The sequence below is a fragment of the Agelaius phoeniceus genome, chromosome 11 (genome assembly GCF_051311805.1).
Source record: "Agelaius phoeniceus isolate bAgePho1 chromosome 11, bAgePho1.hap1, whole genome shotgun sequence".
NCBI lineage: Eukaryota > Metazoa > Chordata > Aves > Passeriformes > Icteridae > Agelaius > Agelaius phoeniceus.
Genome location: NC_135275.1, coordinates 771,037 through 792,903, shown reverse-complemented (window position 1 = coordinate 792,903; position 21,867 = coordinate 771,037). Strand labels below are relative to the sequence as shown.

Genomic DNA, 21,867 nt, shown 5'->3' with positions numbered 1-21,867 from the left:
CAGGGAAGAAGCTTTCTAGCCAAAGTGGGGTTTAGGTACAGAATTCTTTGACACAAGATATTATGGATATTAAAAAAAAAAAAAAAAAAAGAAAAAAGAATTTACAGTGAAAAATATCATTGGCTAAGTTCTAGGTCAAAAATCCTCTAAGGGGTTATTAAAGGGCAGGCCATCTCTAGCTTGGGATATCTTTGAGCATCAGGCAGCTGGCAGTCACACATGTTCCTTCACATCTGCTTTGGAGACAGGTTCCTCACCTGGCTAAGCTGTGTGCACACCCAAATCCACAAGCCTCATCTCCACATCCGTGTTGGAGAAGGACATACACACAGTCCCAGTGTGCTCCAGCACACAGTGACTACTTTGTTCCATCTCTGAAGATGCTTATAATGGACATAAAAACATATCCCTCATTTTCACTGCTCTGCTGTATTTTATCTCTCTGAGCAGCTTCAGCATCAAACAAGAAACTCACAGCTTTGTCAACTTTCTCTCTCAAGAAGCTGTGAGCATCTGTCAGTGACAAGGAATTCCATGAAAACACAACAAAAAAAAAAGATCTGGGATTCACATTCCCTCCATTGCATCACCTTTAGAAGCAGTTTTACACACATGTATATGATTGTGCTCACCTCGTGAGGACTCATGGGATTCAGATTTAAGAAATAAATTAATTCTTCCCGGTGAAGGTGGTGAGGCCCAGGCACAGGATGCCCATAGAATCTGTGGCTGCCCCATCCCTGTGAGAGTCCAAGGCCAGGTTGGGCACTGGGGCTTGGAATACCCTGGGATAGTAGAAGATGTCCCTGCTCATGGTAGGAGGTGGAACAAGATGATCTTAAAGTCCCTTCCAATCCAAACGATACTGTGATTCTATGATTTAGCAAAAACCCTTATTTGATCACAACCAGGCATTGATATGGTGGCACTAGTTCTCCTAAACCCTCAGTCAATGAACCCTGTGTAACCCATCATAGCCAACAGAGGCTGGAAGATGAGTAAACCAAATGAGCACACTGAAATCTAGCCTTTTTATAAGAGATTAAGGCGAATAATAAATAGTCCATCTGAATGGATCAGTCCCATTTGCCTCTGTGAAAACCTGGCCCAGATTCCCTGGTGCTGATGGTCTGCAGCAGACTTCCCAGTTTTCCTGTTTCTTAGTAGATTTGTCCATGCCGACTTTGACCCTGATGGACCCTGGACACAATACCCCTGATCCTTTAGATACCCGTGAGCAATTTGGGGCTAGAGATATTAAAAGGTCACACATCATTTAGCAAAAACACAACTTCCTTCTTCATGATTTTGAATGTATACATTGATTTCTAATAAAACCTCTTAACTGACTGGTTTGATTTTGTGTAGTCTTGGTGTTGACAGTGAGTCTTGTCCAAGCTCAAAGATGACAGCGGTAGAGCTCAGGTATTGCTTGTACAGTACCAAAGGCTCAAATGTAGGTGGAGATGATGTAGGTGAATCAACTGGATCCACATAATTTCTGGAATGCTGTGTTTCTCAGAGTTGTAGTTCAATGTCATTTGTCATCCTGATCACTTCACTTTCTCACCATCTACAAAATAAGCCACCCACCAACAAGCATCTCACCTCTAGGAAAGAAATAAATAATTGGATACTGGCCCCATCTGTCTGCTCTGTCACTGCCTTTTTCTCTTGCCAGTTCTTTGTATTTTTGCCTTTACCAGCTCTTCTTTCTGAAGGCATAACACCACATTTTAATAGGAAAATTAATAAGTAAACACTCAGAATGAAAAATTTGTGGGAATGAGATTAAATACAGCTAATTGATTTGTTAATGAAATCTTCCTGAAAGAAATCCAGGGTTGTTCAAACCCTTTATCTGTGATTGCCAATTTACAGAAAAAAAATGCAGGAAAAAATGACAGACATCATTTTAATTCAGGCGAGAGATGATGGGCACCTTGGAGAGAGACAGCAGCTCCTGGAGAAGCAAAGGAAAGGTTTATCCAGCTGTTGACAGGAAGGACCAAGAAAGCTCTCTCAAGATTTGTGAGGTTTAGCTCCCAAACACAGCAGAACTTTGGCATCCTGCAGTGCCTGAGAGCCCAGAGCACCACAGCTTGGTTTAATTCTGCACCAGCCATGCTCAGAGCAAGAATGTTGTGACTATCTGGCAGGTAGGGTCCAGTGCGTTGACCTGACAGGCAGAGTCAGAAGGACCTGGTGGGTTTTACTTCATGGTTGCAAGCAGCAGAGTGGAGATTTGTTGGTGCAGCTCCACAGGCCACATCCCTCATGCAGTGAGAAGGTTCTTGGCTTATTGTGAGATTTTGGCATATTTTGTGAAATGTGCTCAGGACACCGCAGCTGTGGGTATTGTACTTTTAATCCTCACTTAATCAAAATTCAGTCCCCTGGTTGAACTTAACTGCTGCAGCCACATATTAAATTTTTTTCTCAGGTCTTATCATGGCCAGCATATATAATTCAGCTCTATGCAGAGCTAGAAAGGGGCTATTAGTGGCTTAAATCTTATTTATGCACTAATACGAAGGTATACGTAGTATTTATGGGATGCTTAATCCCTGTGCTAACCCTCTGCACAGGAGCAGGCTGAGCTAAGAAGAACAGCTTTTATGACAAAGGAAAGTCTAAAGCTTACAGCTTTTATGACAAATACTGTCAGCAACACCTATTTCTTCAGCTTTGGGAGTTCCTACTTCCTTCCAAAGGAGAGAAGATGAGGAAGGAGAATGAAACAAAGGTCCTAACCCTCCAGCCTTTGATCTGGATGAGATTAGATCCTGCTGTAAATTTAGGACAAGCCTTCAGAGATGTGTGGTGATTTCTCAGAGCTTGATTGTGATTTCACAGCAGCACTGTCTTCTGGGACCTTGTGCTGGTCAATCAATGCCGACCAAGAGAGACTCTCCGACAGCAGCATTCTGTAGCCTAGGGCTGTTCTCTGAGGGTGCTTTGCTCTTGCATTGCTGCATGTTGGTTTGTTAATGTACTCACTATGCACATTTCCCTTCATTTGCTTAAAATCATAGAATGAGAGAATGCTAGCACATTTAAAGAAAGAAAGAAAGAAAGAAACAAACAAACAAACAAACAAACAAACAAAAAGCCCACCTCCAAACCAGAAATGTTTCTAAAAGAGTTAAATTTCAAGCACTCTACATCATTACATTTTCAAGGAAGCTTGGGAGAAGAAATAACACATACTGGAAAAAATTCCTTTTCATGGTAAAAGCTACTCTTCAAGAAATCTTTTCTGTGTAGACTGTTGGGAGAGGGTGGATAGGGAGGAAAGATGCAAGTCTCAAGAAAATTTTCCAGTAGATAATCAAATACATGGCCTATAATTTTTTATCATCATGGACTTCAGATATATGATTTATTCACCAATGTAAAAAATAAACCAAACCCTAAGCAAGGATAAGTCCTTTTCTGTAGGTCCAAAAAATACTCACTGATGCATATCACTAATTTTCAACAATCCTAAAAAACTCTGTCTGTATGGAGCATTTCTTCCTCTCTATCAATATCAGAAAATGTACAAGGCTGAAGAGGAAACAAAAGTTAAACCAAACCATTTAAAAATACAGTACTGTGACAGACTTTATTTCATTTTGATTGATACTACATGCTTACTACGACTAGGAACAGACATGCCTTTTTTTTTTTGGTTTGTTTTAGACTTTTATAATTTTTTTTAATCTATATTAAATGTTGACCTAAACTTTGCTGTGCCTTGGAAATCTGGCTCAGGAGTTAACTGCAGGAATTTTTATTTAAATAGATAAGCATTTATGTTTGAAAATAAGACAAAAACAGGTGAACAGGAAAATTAAATTACAAATTCGGTTCATACAAATATCTCTTACACTATGTAATAAATCCTGTTAATTAGCTGAGGTCTTTTAAAAATTCTTAAAATACTTATGAAACATTATTTACAAATTATATAAATAAAATCTAGGCCACTTAAATTAACCAATACAACAAAAAAGTCACCTTTTTGTATTGTACGTACTAAAAATGTTTTTGTTTATTGATCATAACCCAGTTTGCAGTATAAAATGTTTGTTCACTTACATCAAAATGGGTTCCAATAGAAGGAAGGAAGGTATTGTTTCCAGAAGAAAGCAATCAATATAATAAATGCTTAAAATCAATGAGACTTCTTAATGTTCTGTTCTGCACCACTTGCAGTCATTTTTAGAAGTCCCTTCTACACTATTTGTCATTTGAACAGCTCATCTCAAAACAGCAGAGACATGGTTTTAGCAACAGGAAAATACTCAGTACATTGCTCACACATCACAAAGACCTTACCAGGAGGGCGAAGCAGAGAATGGAATGTCAGTGGCCAGCACAAGCCTTTACAACATTTAACTTAAAAGGCAGCATTTATAGAACTAATCACAGAATATACACATCCTGCACTCAACAGCAATCAAAAGGACTGGAAAATATACATTTAGGAAAACAAGACTGATGATTTTCCACTACCTTCGTTAAAATTAATGCTTTGCTCCTTGCCTTTTGTTTTAAAACCAGCATTGACACCACCACCAACTATAACTACTTCTTTCTTTAACATAATATATGGCAGGTAACTACTGTACTTGAAAAATGTACAATAAAAGGTGAGAAACCACTGAACTTCCTATGCAGACACATGAAAATATAAAGCCATATAGATTCCAAAGTGCCAAGAATACCAAATTCAAGTGATGGTTTATAGCATGTAGGAAAGAAACTAAATGAAACTTGCTCTATGGGTTGCTGAGCCCTTCAGCTGTATCCTCAGTCTCTCCTTTGGCAGCTCTGGTGAGAATTTCCATCCATTTCATCTGCAGCTCTTCATCTTCTGCACTGAAATAGAGAGTTTGATGGGACTGGCAAAGCTTAAAAACGTGCTTCAGATCAAACTTCTCACCAGAACCTGGTAAACTGACTTCATAGCCAGGCAGAGGGATTGGACGTGGGCTTCGTCCATCCTAAAGGAGAGAAAACAAATGTAAGGATTCAGGACCAAATGCAGTTTGAGGTGGGAGGGGGGGTACACTGCATGGAGCCAGCAGGCACACACTGCAGGAAGCACACAGATGCAGTCCCAGGCTCCTTGTTCAGTGCTGCAATGAAGGAAGCGGGGACAAGGCAATACCGACTGCTCAGCTTAAACCAGCAAAAAGCAATGACTTAGTGGTGCTTTATTCTTACGTCACTGATTTCCTTTCACAGTAAATATGGCCAGGGATTTTCATATAATTTCATGTAACTTATGCGCGTGCCTTTTACAAAACTTCCTCTGCATTAGGTACAGGCAATGGGACCCAGCCTAGAAGAGTTTGATGTTGTCCCTTTTGAACATCATGGGATATTTTGTAGGATTGGTTAAAAGGAAGCAATTAAGCAAAGCTGGACCCTGCGAGATACCAAGGCAACTAAAGGGCAAGGGAAAAGTCTTTGACAGAAAAGACAATTTTTGATTTTCAGTAATTTATGATGCTTTTGAGAGATGTCAAGAAAGCCAGTGCTCAAATTCTTGACCATCCTTTCATAGCCAGATTCACTCACACATCTAAGGATCAATACAGCTCTCTAGCAGTCACATCTTGAGCATCAACCAACTCCTCTCCTAATCTCTCAAGAAAGACATATTTTAGCAAGGCAAGGTGTGCCATGGCCAAGCAACCTCTTCAAGTGCTCCCAGCAAAGTGTTTCTAAAGATGAGTCCCCAAACTGAAGTCTGAATCACACAGGCATCAAGCATCTGTACAAAGCTGCCACCCTCTGTAGCAGCTGCTTGTGTTGCAGCCCCATACCAAAGCTAACGAAGCATCCCACAGAGAAGTGGCAAAGTCATTCTTTTGTCAGCCCACACCAAATGCAGATGACTTGGTAAATCTGGAAGAGGACCAAAACTCTGAGAACAATGGTCAAAAAAGTTGCCTACTTTCTCCACACTTTGTCTAAAATAATTAAAGTATCAAAACTGCTCACATTAATGCAGACACATACATGAACTAAATTGGCAAGAAATACAGTCAAAAATGTATCACAGTTTATTAATACAGTTTATCAATACAGGCTTCTTGATTTATTCATCTATTGCTTGTTATTGTAATGCAAAAATGCCAGAGTCCAATTGCTTGAAGATCAAGCACTGTTCAACGAGATTTAAGGCAGCTTTAGGCTAAACACTGAAGTTACACTCAGTTCCCATTTGAGTGTAACTAGTTGTCCTAAATGCAGCACAGTTTCTATTCCCTGAAACCACAGTCACATCCCTAAAAACAGGAAGGTCTTGCCCATGCAGAAGAACTGGCATGTACAGAGCAGCTCCTGCACACGTGGCACTGTTCAAGCAAGCAAACATGAGACTGATGAACACAAATGCACAAGAGCACATGCATGCTCAACCATGCCTGTTTCACTGGTCTTGGTTTGGAAGAGTAGACATTTAGACTTGTCAAATGGAAAATTGTAGGTTGCCCATGACAATGACAAATGATATTATTTGTAGCCACAAAGTGCACTGTTGGAGCAAATTGATGTTTGAATTGTATGTGTTGCACCTACCCAACATGTGCAGACACAGGCAAATTAAGCAGTCTGCCTTTGGTCTTGCATCCTCCCTTAATATGCTGCCCTTGACACTTTGTCTGTACCTGCCTGATCCAAAAGGAAGGGATTTACATTATCTCTGAAAAGCTGTACTACTGAGAGGTAAAGGTGAAGCACTTGTCCTTGAGGAATACCCCACCCCCAATCCAGACTTCTCTTTGGGACCAGCAGCATCCGTGGATGTCCTTTGCGGCTGAGCCCTTCCTCCTACACGAAGCCCAGCAAATCCAGCAGCTATTATGCGCCCATGAGGAATTCCAGCCTTATACTGAGCATGTAAGTAGGATTTACAGGCCTTATAAGAGAGATGAAATTCATGTTTTCATTTTAAGAGCCTACAGGGTTTGGTTGGTTGGACTGTATTTAAAAAAAAAATTTCTGTGTGCAACATAGTACAACTGCAAGATACTGGTATTTCATCAAACCAAAATACCCAGTGCTGAAAGAACTTCACTTTAGGGCTGATTACAATAATTTTCCTCAGATAGTGTGAGTGGCAGATAAAAATTTAGTGGATGTGTAATACAGTCAGCAGTCATATGCACTGTGCACTCATCCTGACTCTCAGCGGCACAACACAAATGGGTTATTTATCTAGGTCATTAGAGCAGCATGTATTTATTGTTTTGTTACAGCCATTGCAACATCCAGGGTTTAAGATCTGGGAACAGAATACTCAGTGCCACCAGACAGGCAGTTCTGTTTCAGGCACCCCTGCATACAGACACGCCTCTGGCACTGCACAGTTCTTTGCAGTGTATAAGCCCTTTGGACAACAATGACCCACCAATGGCATTATCCGCCTCCTACTTCCAAGTGGGCTTAGAAAATCCATGTTTTTTTCTACCCAAACTCTACTCTTTATCCACTCATAATCTAACCCCAACCTTACACAAGTCATCGAGAGACTCCTGTGATCTTCAGAACCAAAAAAGGGCAAGCAGAGTTAAGTGTAGGGCAAGGTAAAGCTTCTACTAAACAGGATCAACAGGCAACCAAAAATACCAAACTTCTCAAAAAACCCTGAGGTCAATTTCAAACTTAGCTACTCCCTTATTTTCTAAAAGTAAATCACATTTACATGATGAATGAAAAATTTCTCTTTATAAAGCAAAATTTTCTCTTGGATCAAGCCTGATCTGATACATATAAATATAGCTATATATCTGATATATACATAAATATAGCTAATGTACTAGTACAGCTCTAGCTATACTAGTTTTACCCTTCATATTTCTTCAAAATCCATTACTTTTCCAGCTATCCTGGAAGCCTTTGCACATCTCACTCAAGTAAGTTCATGTCAGAGCTTTGCAAATAGCTGTGCATTTTACAAGGCCAATGGGGGCACACGGTCCAGGTGTAGTATTTGTCAATCAGATAAAGGGGGAGCTTTACTCTGAAATGCTTTATAAAATCACAGGGAAAATTTATTTCCTTGACTGATCCTAGCCACAAACAGATGCTAATGAAAAAAAAACCTTTTTATTGCTACAACTACAGCAAGGTAATTGCTGGCTGAATTCAGTTCCATTACTACTTCCATCCCACACAGGAGATAAAACAAAGCTGTGTATAAATGTGTCAAATGCAAAATGAAAAACTGGATATGGGGAATCTCCTTTCAGCATTGTTGTTCTTCAGTGCTAAGGAAGCATGACAGATATTTCTGGTTTGGATATAGATGTTTCTATCCCTTGATTTTCATCACACACAAATGCTAGTTAGCTTTAACAGTACATTTAGAGACAAAAAACTTTTATAAATGTAAGTATTTCAATTAAAGATAAAACCCCATGATGCTATGACAAGGAGTTTTGTAATTTTTCAGGCCGAAGAACATCTATATTTTCACAAATTCCTCTATCCCATCAATCCAGAACTAGGTTTAAAAAAAAAAGCTTGAACCAGCAGCTCCAGCAATTGCAATATCCAGCCTCCTTTGCAGCTCTATATATTTAACAGGAAAGTGCTTTCCCTAATGACAGCTTAATATAACCCTTGACTACATCTGTATAAAACCTTGAAGAAGGTAAAGCATAACCTAATTATCCTTGTTTTGTCCTCTTTTTTTTTTTTTTTTTTTTAATTGAATGAAAAAGCAATGAGCTTTAATATTTGGTCACAATGGTATCAGCAGTAAGTACAGATAACAAGGTAACCTAAAATCTCTGAGGTTTTGTGCTATCCAGAATAGGAAATTCAGTTCTGTTGTTGAAACCAAGCCAAATCCTTTGACCCATTTCTCAGCTCGACATGTTTAAACTTATGCTTTTCTTTTTCTGTGTGTTGGCCCTCATGAATGCCATCTTACCTGGCTGCTTCCTTGCAGATACAGAACAAGAGGTTCACTCTTGGGGATGGCCACCCACATTTTGTTCCAAGTCTTCCCTTTTTCAAGGAACTGGAGGTAGCTGCTGAAGAGGCTGTTTTCAGCCACAAGGATGCCTTGCTTCTGGATGATGGGGAAAAAATAAAACAGACCTGTTTCCATTTATGTTTAAGTGCACAAAATAGTTGAAATTAAATATAAAATACTCAAGTGGTGCAGAGTCAAATAATACTTGAGGGCAAATGTTGGATAGGCCAAAACCAAATAAGAAATTAATAATTATTATATACAATTAAGAAATAGCACAATTCCATGCAACAGAGGCAGAGGCTGAACAACCATTCCCAGCAGACATGAAGCTAAATTCAACTTCCACCCAGTAAATTGAAAATGGTAATTAAGATGATGCACCTCATTTCTTGCTTACCAAAGTAGGCTGGGAGATGACTTCAAATTAATGCAAAGGGTTTATTAACAGAACCTCTTGTGCATGGTGGAGCCAAATCAGAGTGCAAAAAACAAAATTGAAGAAATTGTTGGGCTCTCATAGAAAGCAAAGAAAATCAAAATTCCTGTTTGCATTAGGATTTGCACAGAAGCCGTCTGAAGATTTCTGGCAGCTGCTAATAACATTTGTTACGTGGCAATCTCTTCAGCTTCTACTAAGCTTGTTAAGAAAGTTTAATGTAAATAGAAGGGAAAGAAAAAGCCTGACTGATCTTTTCTTTCTATACACTGGCTTTCTTGCATTTTACCTCATCCTTTGAAGATTTAACAAAAAAACTAGCAGCCTGAGTAGAGGAGGGGAAAATTATACTTTTCCCTGGGTTTTTACAGCATTTTGTTGTAATCTCCTTTCTGAAGTAAAGTCATGGGTCCCATTTCACTGGTTTGCCTCTCAGCTTTTCAGATCAACAGGGCTCTCTCTTCCTGTGTAGGTGCAAGTTTGCACCTGCAACTTTTCCTACTGAAATAGTGCTGCAAAGTTTGTCATGAGATATCACAGACTGTATTGGCACCCATCAAGAGCTCATAATCTGTAGTCACAGCTGGAGCATATATCACAGAATGGCTGGGGTCAGAGGGGACTGTAAAGACCATCTCATTCCAACCTCCTGCCTCAGAGGGCAATGTCTGATACCATATCTGAAGGTTCTGATGAGGTCAGCTTCCAGATCCAGAACTTCTTCTGCACTCTGCAGACCCAGCAGCTCAGACCAAGGGGGACCTGTGGCTTTACCCCACCCTATTGCTGAGATCTTGGACGTGTTTAGGTACAAAACTGTCAAAGTCCCCAAGCAACAGAGTTGCTACATGGAATTAAAAGTGAAAAAACAGATCTTATTTTTTGAAAAGTTACTATGCACAGCTCAAGATTGGAAATACACCATAATAAAAAGAAGTCAGAGGGTTTTCCTTTTTTTTGTAAGTTTGGAAGCTGAACCTTAGCTGCCAAACCTGTATGCATCCTTGTGTAATCAGCATCCTATGATGAATGCTTACCATCTACAAACAGCATCCAGGCTGCAAGCATGTTCAATAAGATTTATAGGTCAGAGGATTAAATACCATGGTGGGGCAGAAAAGAAAACAAATTTGATTAGCTTTTACTAAATACACTAAAAAAAGAGAGAGTCTCACAAGGTTTCTTAGCCAAAGACTGTACCTCTGCAGCTAGTCTTTTCTTCTGTTCCCCAACTGCTTCCACCCCAGGGCTGCAGGGGCTTGCTGGGAGCTGCAGGAAACACTCTTTACACACGCGATTATGGCGGCTGTTATCTGCAAGTGGCTTAAACTCAGAGCATTTTGCACAGATCACCTGTAACAGACAGATGGTGTTTAATGATGTCATGTTTAAAGCACAATCCTTTATCAAAGAAATTGACTTACAAAATGGTTGTTAGTAAAGCAAAATTCAATGAAAGCTAATGTAAATGTAAGATAGAGAGACCAATAGAATATTCACTATATCTACCTCCATTAATAATTAATGTGCTTGTGATCCCATGCCATATACCAAAATACCAAATTAAGGAAAACTTAAGTCTTTGGGGAAATACTGTATGACTAACATCATGCAACTTTGCTTTTCTTGCCTTTTCTTACAAGCCTTTATAAGTCAAAAAGAGCTTAAGTTGACAAAGCAATTAGTGCTTTTTAATGGTCTAAGAAAGACTAATTTTCAGAATGAAAGTGGCTGACATTCCTCATCAATCAAGGACATCCTGGAAGTAATCCAGAAAGTACCAACTATTTCAAGAACATAGTCCAATATATATTATCCATAAAAATTATTTGTCTGTCTGATCTGTCTCAGCTGCCAAGAGCATGCAATAGCACATTGGGGCAAGGAACCAGTGCTTGGAAACAATGCTGGATCTTCAGCTCCAGAACCTGTTTTCATGCTAAAAATTTGTCCCTAATACACCTGCTCCAGAGAGACAAACTGTCCCCAGGGTGTCAGCCTGATGGACATCCATTCTGAATTTCTGTACAATAATAACCAAAAACCCACAGCACACACATATGTTGTTATATGGTTCACTGTAAGACTTTATTTACTATATGAGGAGGACTGCCTGAAGTCAGGAAGTGTTACCCAAACAAAAGCAAGACAGCATTTTTAGCAATATGATAGTCTTTCCTTCAGAAAAATTAACTTCTTTAATTCGAATGCTATTGCCACACCACAAGGCATTGCACCAAAAATGATGGTTTAATGATAGATTACTCATTTTATATTTCTTGTTATCTCTTTGTTCCTGGGGGAAAGCCATTATTTCATTTCTTTAGTAGCAGTGATTTTGCAATAGGATATTTTAAACCCCAGAACTGTATTTCATGATTTAATAAAAGCAAACCCAGAAGACTGAAAATCCCAACTCTAGGGTAGAAATGCCTCCTCCACAATTTAATTTCAGTTGCTGAGACTGAGGTTTCCTTTAACACTTTAACTATACATTCAGATCTCTCTGCAGCTGAAAATTTATCTCTACTTCAAATGACTAACATTATTTAAATAACATTACTCTTAGTTACATTAGGAACACTGGATGAGGTTTCAAATAATTTTGCAGAAATCCATCTCATCTTGGCCATGGTTGATTTACAGAAAAAAAAAGGGAATTCAGGCATTGATAAATGGCTCTAGGGGAGGTGGCTAAGGGCCTTCAGTAACCCAGCCTCTGGGATGGATTTTCTTTGGTTTTTCAAGCAGGAGGAAAACACTTTTGCAAAACATTTCTTTAGGGAAAGAAACGCAGAATCACAGAGTATGCTGAGTGGAAAGGGACCCACAAGGATCACCAAGTCCAGCTCCAGGCCCCACAGAGGGCATCCCCAAGTGTCACACCCTGTGCCTGAGAGTGTTGTCCAAAATCTCCTGGAACTCTGGCAGATTTGATGCTTTGACTGTTTCCCTGGAGAGCCTGTTCCAGTGCCTGACCACTCTCTGGGGGAAGAACCTCTTTCTAACATCCACCCTAAACCTCCCCTGACACAACTTCAGGCCTTCCCCTTGGGTTCTAGAAAGAGATCACAGAAAGAGATCAGAGTCTGCCCCTCCTCTTCCCCTCAGAGAAAGTTGTTGACCCCAGTGAGTCTCCCCTCAGCCTCCTCTTTTCCAGGCTAAAGAGAAGAAGTGCCCTCAGCTGCTCCTCACATGGCTCCACTTTGCCATCTTCATTGCCCTCCTTTGGATGCTCTCTAATAGCTTAATACCATCTTTAATACTCTATGTTCAGCTGTTCATTTTAGCAGAGCTGCTGTCTGGGTGAAGCAAGGCTGTCTAAAGGCCATTGCTTCTGCAAACAAACCTCAACCCCCTCCCCAGATATATGCCCATCCCCACAAAAAGCACCACCTTTCTTTCTATCCACTGAGGCACTGAATTTGCCTTTAAACTGGCACAAACTAGGACCCTTGTACCAGTTTTGCTGCTCTCCCCCCTGATATCCAGAGAGTAAAGCAAGTGGAAAAACCTGCTCTGTCAATGACTTGCCATGAACCACGATGTCTTTTAGCCCCTGCACTGATAAAATAAAAAATTGTCTTCTATGGTCTCTGCAGAAGAAACCCAAGAGCTGAGCGTACTGGGATACTTACAGCCCCACACTGCTTACAATGGTGCCGCCTCTTTGTGATGGAGTTGAAGCTCTCGCTGCAGCTCTTACAAGACTGTTTCTCTTTTTCTCGCTTGGATTTGGAAGATTTCCTAGAGGAATCACTCTGAAATTAAAAGTACAAGTATGTGATTAAAAAATAATGGCAACATTGTTCGTAGATCCTCTTTGGGGTTCACAACATTTTAGGAAAGAATTTGCATGACTCTGCTACTTGCCTCAGCTGGAGGGCTGGCTCAACCATCAGGGGTCTCAGGAGGACATAATGTGGTCTCAGCCCTTCTCTGCCCACTCATCTCCTTACCACCATGGAGCAATCTCCTCTCCTTGTTTGTCAGCGCAGAGGTGGAGGAATGGCCAAGGTGGGCATCTCAAGAAAACTTCTCTTCCACCACTCACCTTTTCCTTTTTCAAGGTGCATGTTGACTTTGTGAGTGTGCTGTAAACTTCCCTCTCTTGGTGGGAAGGAGATGTGAAGATTTGGGGGAAAATGGCTTGACTGAAGAAGTAAATGTATTAGGAGTGGACTTTGCACCACCCAACTTCAAATGCTTAATTTTGAAGTTTTCTTAGTCTCCCTCCCAGCATAAGATGAAGCATAAGGCTCCTCAGGAAGGCAGGGACACCTCTGCCAGGGACCTGCACTCTCTGGGACCTGCTGTCTAGATGGCCAGGCAAGGTTAGCCTCTAAATCCAAGCCAATACCTAAAGTCACTCAGCAAACCTTATTGCACAATTTTCTGATAAATTGAATAGCATTACTGGATCCAGCATAAACTGGACTTCCCATGCCTGGAGGTATTTAAGGCCAGGTTGGATTCAGCTCTGAGCAACCTGGTCCAGTGGAAACCTCATGGTGGAGGTTGGAACAAGATGATCTTTAGGGTCCCTTTCATCCCAAACCATTCCATGATTCTATGATTAACATGCCAACGTGCAGATCACAAAAATACAACATGTCATATAAAGATGTCTTTAAGTGTTTGATGAATGCCAGCAACATTTCACAGTATTTCTCAACATTGTCAGAATACAGTGAGAACAGAAGAGTTTGAAACATTGCTATTGTAGCTGCAGAAAAAAATAATAAAAATTAAAAAGTCTTTATTACTTGGCAAATTCCAGAGAGCTATTATAAAAGAAAGACTTTTTCAACAAAATGTTATTTAATGACTGACACTGAAAAAGAATTTAAAAAAATCCCTTTCCATTCCTGTGAAAAAGATAAGACCTTCCCGCACTGGCAGTGCCCTCGTGCCACCCAGTGATGGCTCAGGTGACTTTATCACAGACTCATAACACATGGTCTGAACAAAGAGGCTTTTGTAGCAAACAAGGATACACATTATAACTCACATTGTTCATCCTAGATAAATTTAACAATCACTTTGCAACTGTGTCATTTATTACACAAGCTACTTTATTTACTGCTGATGCCTTTTAAAGGAGGTGCTAACACAGAGCCACCCTCGCTTCAGCATCTTGATAATAATGAGCTTGAATAATTGCCATATTTCTCACCTTTCTCAATATACCCAACTCTGTTTTGAAGCTGCTAAGTCTGACTGGAAAAAACACATAAAATCTGTTCAGAGCCAGGATCTACTTCTTTCAGACTAGACTGTTTTGACTGCTAATTTGCTTTTACTCTACTGCATTTAACTCTCTAAATCTTGACAGTTTCCTTGAATTTTAAAATTTTGGTGGAAAAATAGCATATATCCCAGCAAGAGGTACAACTCATGTGACTGCAAGATGAAGGCCTATGGCAGGCCTTCTTAGGTGAGCAGACATCTTGAACTTAGTGAACTATGCAGCCTCCATTTGCTTCTGAAATGCAGGGGAGAATCACCAAAAAGCTGGTAGGAGCAGCAAGAAAAGCAGGGGGTTTAGAAGGCTGCTGTTACCATTACTTATTACTTGCTATACAGTCGGAGAATCACGCAGTCCCAGAATGGTCTGGGGTGGAAGTGACCTTAAAGTCCATCCAGTCCCACCCTGTCTTGGGCAGGGACACCTTCCACTAGCCCAGGTGGCTCCAAGCCCCAATGTCCAACCTCGCTTTGGACACTTCCAGGGATCCAGGGGCAGCCACAGCTGCTCTGTGCCAGGTATTTCATTCTGTCTGGGCTAGCAGGTAGAAATTCAGCCCCAATGTTGTTCATGTGACTCATAAATACAGTCTGACAAGACTCTAACATGAGCAGACACATGAGCTACAGAGCAGTTTCAATTCTTTTCCTTCTCATTATGCTCTTAGAGGTGTATTTTCCATTTATAAATTAACTACCTGGAGCAACCCACAATGGGGTTGCAATCAGCAAGTGTTTCTGGAAATGCTAACTGTAAGTGAAAAATAAATTTAAATTATATAGCAGATTTTGTACTTTGTATCTTTTAGTTTGTTTCTCTACATGCCAAAATTATATTGGCAAGACTGTGTGTAAGACATTTTCCACAGTCTCACATTTCCTCCTGCATACAGAAGTCTGAGCATAACCTGCACTAGCAGTGCAGAGCAGCAAGAGAATTCAGCAAAGAGGTACCATGATGCAATAGACAAGCAGATGATCCTTCCTGCAATAGGACTTCATTGTCTGGTTATGCAAGCGTGAACGTGAATGCTGAAGAAAATCCCAGAAGCCTCTCAGGCAGGCTGGGGAAGCACAGGAAGGAGCTCCCAGTGTGCTGGCCACCACTACCACCAAGTGGTTTGCACGTGAAGCTGTTGACCACACAATGTATTGCTTGTGCTCTCACTGAGCTGTACTAAAGGGATGTCAGCACTAAAAATTCATATTTTCTGAAGCTGCAACTAACATTTTTATTCATTATTCTCTTGATATTATTAATTTTTAGCAAAATTAGAGCCCAGAATCAATATTACAAAATTTAGGGTATTTTTGTCTTTTTGATCAACTCCATTTTTTTTTCTATGTCAGGAATTAAATTTTTCTTTAAATACACGATTTAAGGAAAATTACTTAACATATCAAGATATGCTATCATATGTAAATCACTGACACAACAATTTATAATCAACTAAAAAAGATACAAGTTTTTTATTTAATTACAAATAAAATGTATATACTTAAGAACAACCAAAATTTTTATGTAGGCTTGGGGTTTTTTTACTACTTTAAAACATATTTTTTTCTAAGTAGTTCACTAAATACAGCATCTGCAACTCAAGGCACAAAACACTAATCACAAAACTGACTGTAAATAAAGTAAAAATTGTTAAGTGAAAATATTAAGTGAAGACAAAAAATAACCAGCAAGGAGCACACTAATCACAAACCCTTATAACTTGGGTTTTTTAATAGGTCAGGTTGCTGGCTTGTTTAACAGCTTTGAATTGACACTGTGCACTCTACCAGAAGGTTCCAAGCTTGGCCAGAGGTCTGGAGGTGCTGCTAAATGGCTCCTTAGTTCCTAAAATCATCATGCTAATACAAAACATCCTACAGCATGTCTCTACAGGTAAGGGTATTTCTGGTGGTTGGTTGTTCTTGTTGAGACTAATTTTGAGTAAATTCAACTAACCCTAGGCATTTCCTGAAAATCTTTTATTCTAGAAGAGAGAGATAAGAACAATAAAAAATAGACCTTATTAAGGACTCAAACCCTTGGTTTGATTCAGCAGCAGTTATAGCCATTTTACTGAGCAAAACGAATAATATCTTGAAAATATATTTTGCTTTCGTGGCAGGCAATGTTTTACAGGCCAGAGATACACAAAAGTACTATCATCTCTTCCTCTGCATTAGCAGAAACATGGAAAGCATACTGTGGAAGAAGTGTTACTCAAAATGTGGTTCTGGAATGAAATCCTGAGTTATACAATGCAACAGCATTAATCAGATAGATTTCCTGGTATCTTTTTGCCGTTCTCCCTTCAATCAGTATAGCTCCCTATCACAATTTAAATACATGCACACAAAACCAACCAACCAAACAAAAAAACACCAAAAATCCTCACAAAACAACAAACAAACAAAAAAAGCCCACACAAATCTCCCCCTCTCCAAACCCAGTGCTACAAATTGAAGGAATCAACTCTGATGTGTGTGCAGCATGTATCTACTACTGAAGGAGTTATATTGCTTTAAGAAGTCTATTCATGCTTTGAGGAGAAACCTCCTCATATCCAGCACTGTTAATAAAGTAATGTCAACTTTCTAACCCAGCAAATTGGTTGAAGAGTTTATTTCCTGGTTTTTGTGACACATCTGAGCAGGATTCAAATTCCCTGATGCTGCAAATGGCAACTAGCTGTGGGTATAACTTAGCCGGGAGACTGCACAGCTGAGGCCACAGACAGCAGGATATAAACTCTATAAAACCTATATTGAAGTATGATTATTTTTTCCTGCTATAAAATAAACATAACCCACCTCCCAACACTGCTCTGACTAAAGTATTAGCTTCAAATTACTCACCCCTCCTAATGCACCACCACCATCTGCTCCTGGCATTGATTCAACTGAGCTGGTGCTGGCTATCTGAGGAGAAAGAGAATGACACAGAACAGTTTCAACATGGACATTCTTCCTCAAATATATAGGGAAGAGGGGAAGGGAAGGGAAGGGAAGGGAAGGGAAGGGAAGGGAAGGGAAGGGAAGGGAAGGGAAGGGAAGGGAAGGGAAGGGAAACAAGGTGGGGGTGGTGAGGGGAAGAGAAAAGAAAAAGAGTTTGCTTTCAGCCCTCAATTCTTTGCTTGTGAGCACACTTTAATTTATAGAATCAGATCACAGAACCATAGAATGGTCTGAGTTGAAAGGGATCTTACAGCTCATCTTGTTCCAGCCCCCTGCCATGAGCAGGGACACCTTCCACTACCCCCAGGTGCACATGTTGCACATGTGCTCAGCCATCCTCAAATATGGGGTGGCCTGTGATGTGGATGATTTTACAGATGGCACTGAAGTGCCAACCTTCCTTTGGGTGCAACCTGTTCCTTACATGCTGCAGAAAGCCAGTGCCAAAGTTTGAAGGACACTTCTCTATTGGAGCCTGCCAGCCAGACCAGCAAAAGCTCTGTGAAGGTACTTGATTCTGAGAGGAACAAAATTTACTCTATTACAACACCACTCCGTTAAGTTTCTCTTCTTCATAATGCATTTCAATCCCTAAATAAATGTGAAGTGACATCTCCATTTATACAGTTATGGAGATGTAGATGTACTAAATACACATAGATGTTTGTATATCTATATATATATTCCTGTAGAGTTAATATATAATATTCATATATCTATATGTATGCCATATATATAGACATATATACATTCAATAGTATTCAATATATATAAAGTGCAAATAAGCTATGTACATTGAGTATCAAAATCACAGGCTACATTCTAAAAAGAATGGAAAACTACCTAATCTGCAAATGAATTTACAGGGAGTTTGCTAGTTTACACAAGGTTTTCAAACTATTAGATTCTTTATGATAAATTCTCCTGTTATTCCCATAAGTCATTCTTCCTTTGCCAATCAGACAACATCTCTTATTTCAAGATTATCCAAATGGCCAGTACATTTTGGCACTCTGGCTTCATTTCATTTTAAAGCAAGAAGGTTTAATCTCTGTTTGAGTGGCCAAATTGAAGAGCTATTCATTCTGATGCCTCACTGAGTCTATTTATATTCTAATACAATCAATCAACTCTTTAGAACAAGGAAAGGAGCAAATGCATCCTCTGGGATCAGGGCTGTCCCACCCTAGAGCACTTCCTAAGGGAATACAATTGAATTAAGGGAAGCATCACTACTCAGCTCTAACCAGCTATTTCTGCCTCTGCAAAAACCCAGCAACCCTGAGGTGTTCACATCATCTGTTCCTCAGTCCTCTGCAAAGGGGGCTCTTTTCACTGGAATCCTAATCAACCCAGCGTTTTACTCTGCCTAGTAAAATGACATCTGTGTGCTGTGATGGGACTTGGAAAAAGAAAAATGTGGAGGAAAAACAGGATTTGAAGAAGAGCTTGAGAAAACCCCCAGCAAATTTAGGGAAAAGAGTAAATTACTCCAGTTGCCTATTCAGATCCCCTTGTCTGTTTGTTTATTTGGAATAATGGGCTAAAAATCAAATACCCTCTACTCTTACCAGGAAAATATTTCAAAAGGGCTTCTCCCTTTTACATTACCATTACCACTCACACTGTCTCAGAGCTGGTAACAATACAGTTATTGACATGTTTCTCAGAACCACTCAGACCTATGGGAAAAGAAACAGCGGCATCTAACATTCATGATTTAACTAATAGAAGCATTCTCAATCTCAGATGCTAAAGATGTCACTTCCACAGAGCTCAGCTCTCTGCAGCACTTTTCCTTGCCAGCCTTCCAAGACTGCACAAATTGGGTCCGTCACCACACCAGGTGCCTCCAACTCTTCTGAGATGAAGCAGTGGTGAAAGAGGTCCTTCTCCTTGGGAACATTTTTAGATGGTTTTAAAAACACCTTTCACAAAGCCTGGAAATGCTGCAGGTGAAAAGGGAGGAACTAAACCACAAAGGAACCCTAAAGCTTTCTAAAAACCCTTCTTAAATTACTACTGCTACCACAAAGTATGGTCAGAGTTGCATGCATTAGTCATGAACTGCAACCAGTCCTAAGCACCGTAACAGAGAAAATTTATGGCCAAGCATGGGAAAAAACCAATTTGACTCTTTTTGTACAGGTTAATTTCTATTAGCTGTTACAGATCCAGACAGGAATCCATGAGTGCATATCCATTTCTTGAGAGAAAAACAAGGGTCACTTTTCCCTCCAAAGTTGCTGCCCAGTATTCCATAGATGATATGTCTGGTGGATGCTACCTAGTGCAGTGTATTGCAGTTAGAATGTTCTCAGTATTTGTCCAGTTTTCCTTAGAGAAATACTTTCAGCCTGTTTTAACTGACAGTAATTTCTGTCACATTTAGCTGTGACATCAGTTTCAAAGCTGATTATCTAGAGAAGATAATCTCCTAAAAATGCAGGTTAGTATTCTGGCATTAAAGAAATTACAGTACAGACTGCATTAATATCACAGCCAGGGATAAACCAGACTCCTGCTCTGCTTGGCTTTTATGAAGAGTAGAATATAAGTGGGAGGCTACACCATGAACACAGAAGCAAAATCAAATTTAATTTACAAAGCAAAATAATAATAATGAACTTGACCAGACGCTGTGTTTTAATTACATAGAAAGAAATGAGTTTATTAGTTTGCTTATTATTTGGGCTCTGAATGCAGCCTGGCTGTGAATGCAGCCATAAGTTAACTGAAAAATATAGGCATGAATTGACTATTTTCTATTTTTTCCCCAAGTATTCTTAGCTGATGAATAGTTCAGGATAAGTAAACTACGCCAGATTCTGAAAATGACTCATTGCTGGCAGCTATCAGTAGCAGTATTCTAGACTCTATGGAGTGTTGAGGAGATCTTCAAACTGTCAATCTGATTATGTGGGGATGAAAGGCATATCCAACATCTCTCCTGAGGCTCCTGGAAAACCAGGCAGATAAAAAAATCCAGATTTTTTATCTGAGTCACCAAATCAGTCCTGAATCTCCAAGGAGAGATGTCAAAAATGGTTAGGTACCAAAACAAAAGAACCCCAAACAAACAATTTAGTTGGCAGGGAATGGGGAAGATAAAAAGCTCCCAAAGTTGAATCTCTGTAGATAGACCAATGGACCTTCTCTCCCTCTGCTCCAAGATCTACCATCTTGGTAGATGTCATAAAAGTCATAGGCAGCACCATATGATATTCTTAAATATTTTGATCTCTCAAGACCCATTCCTCTTTAGTTTGTAGCAAATGCCTGTGCTAAGGTTATCACCATCATTTTCAAGTTGAATGGAGAGATATGGTCCTGATGTCAATACTTCTAAAACAAAATTCCTAGCAAACACAGAGTGATACCTTATGGCTGTAGAGAAACAATAAACTTTCAAGACTATACTACATATTTAGTTGAAGAGTGTTTTTCTGAAATATATTTACTATCTAGAAGAACTGTATTTCAAGATCCTTTTAAAATGCATAATTTTCCTTCCGAGTCTTTAAAATATTTTAAATAATAATAAAATAACATCAAAGAAATAATCCCAAAATGCATCTCTGATGAGATGGGGAAAAGTAATGAACAATATCTCTCAGGGACACAAATAAAATTCCAGACTGCTAAGCACTTAAAACATTGAGGAATTATACCTGTTCTGCTAAAAAAAGCCACCAGCCTGGAAAACATGCCTGATGGGTCTCTGGCAATTGAATTGTCCTGGGTAATTTATTCTGTATCTGCATGGCTGACTAACTGTGACTGATACACATTTGAAAGCCAGAGAAATGGAGATTACTGCCCTGTAATGTCATATAAAAATCCAGAACAAGACTACACTATTTTAAAGTTAGCTGTGCAAGTCTCAACTGCTGGTAAAACTGTTCTGGCAAAGGAGAACGAAGCACTGGTACTTACTGAGGAATCAGGAGGATGCTCCTCCTCTTGTGAAAAAGAGCTATTGAAAGCTCTGAAGGTCTCACTGTTCTGTTTGTGCTTTTCTATTGTGGCTTGAATGACCTGAGACAAAGATGTCAGCAAAGATAAGCATCACAAAAAAAAAAATTCTCTCATAGGAGAAATTTCTCAAGGTGAAAAACCCTTACACTTGTATAAATGAAAGGGACACTTAAAAACCTTAAGTGGTGGTGTTAAACCCATTATTGTTTCAGTTAAAAACTAAGACTGCCATCAGACAGTATTTCTACAAGTCAAACTGGAAGAATAAACAAGG

General features: G+C 39.6%; 1 protein-coding gene across 7 annotated transcripts in view; it reads right to left on the bottom strand.

Moving 5' to 3' along the window:
• Positions 1-3,580: 3,580 nt before the first annotated feature.
• FGD3 (FYVE, RhoGEF and PH domain containing 3) overlaps positions 3,581-21,867 on the bottom strand; it is a 91,488-nt gene continuing 73,201 nt past the window's right edge. For 5 of the 7 annotated variants that reach the window (XM_077184763.1, XM_077184764.1, XM_077184767.1 and 2 more), the window contains exons 14-19: positions 21,552-21,653; positions 17,517-17,579; positions 13,058-13,180; positions 10,620-10,772; positions 8,936-9,076; positions 3,581-4,991 (exon numbers count right to left, since the gene is read on the bottom strand). In XM_077184763.1, coding sequence (XP_077040878.1) covers positions 4,767-4,991; positions 8,936-9,076; positions 10,620-10,772; positions 13,058-13,180; positions 17,517-17,579; positions 21,552-21,653 — 807 coding nt within the window. In that variant the 3' untranslated portion in view covers positions 3,581-4,766. Of the gene's footprint in view, positions 4,992-6,576; positions 6,670-8,935; positions 9,077-10,619; positions 10,773-13,057; positions 13,181-17,516; positions 17,580-21,551; positions 21,654-21,867 lie in introns of all 7 variants that reach the window. The other 2 variants (XM_077184766.1, XR_013183937.1) reach the window with 2 other exon arrangements.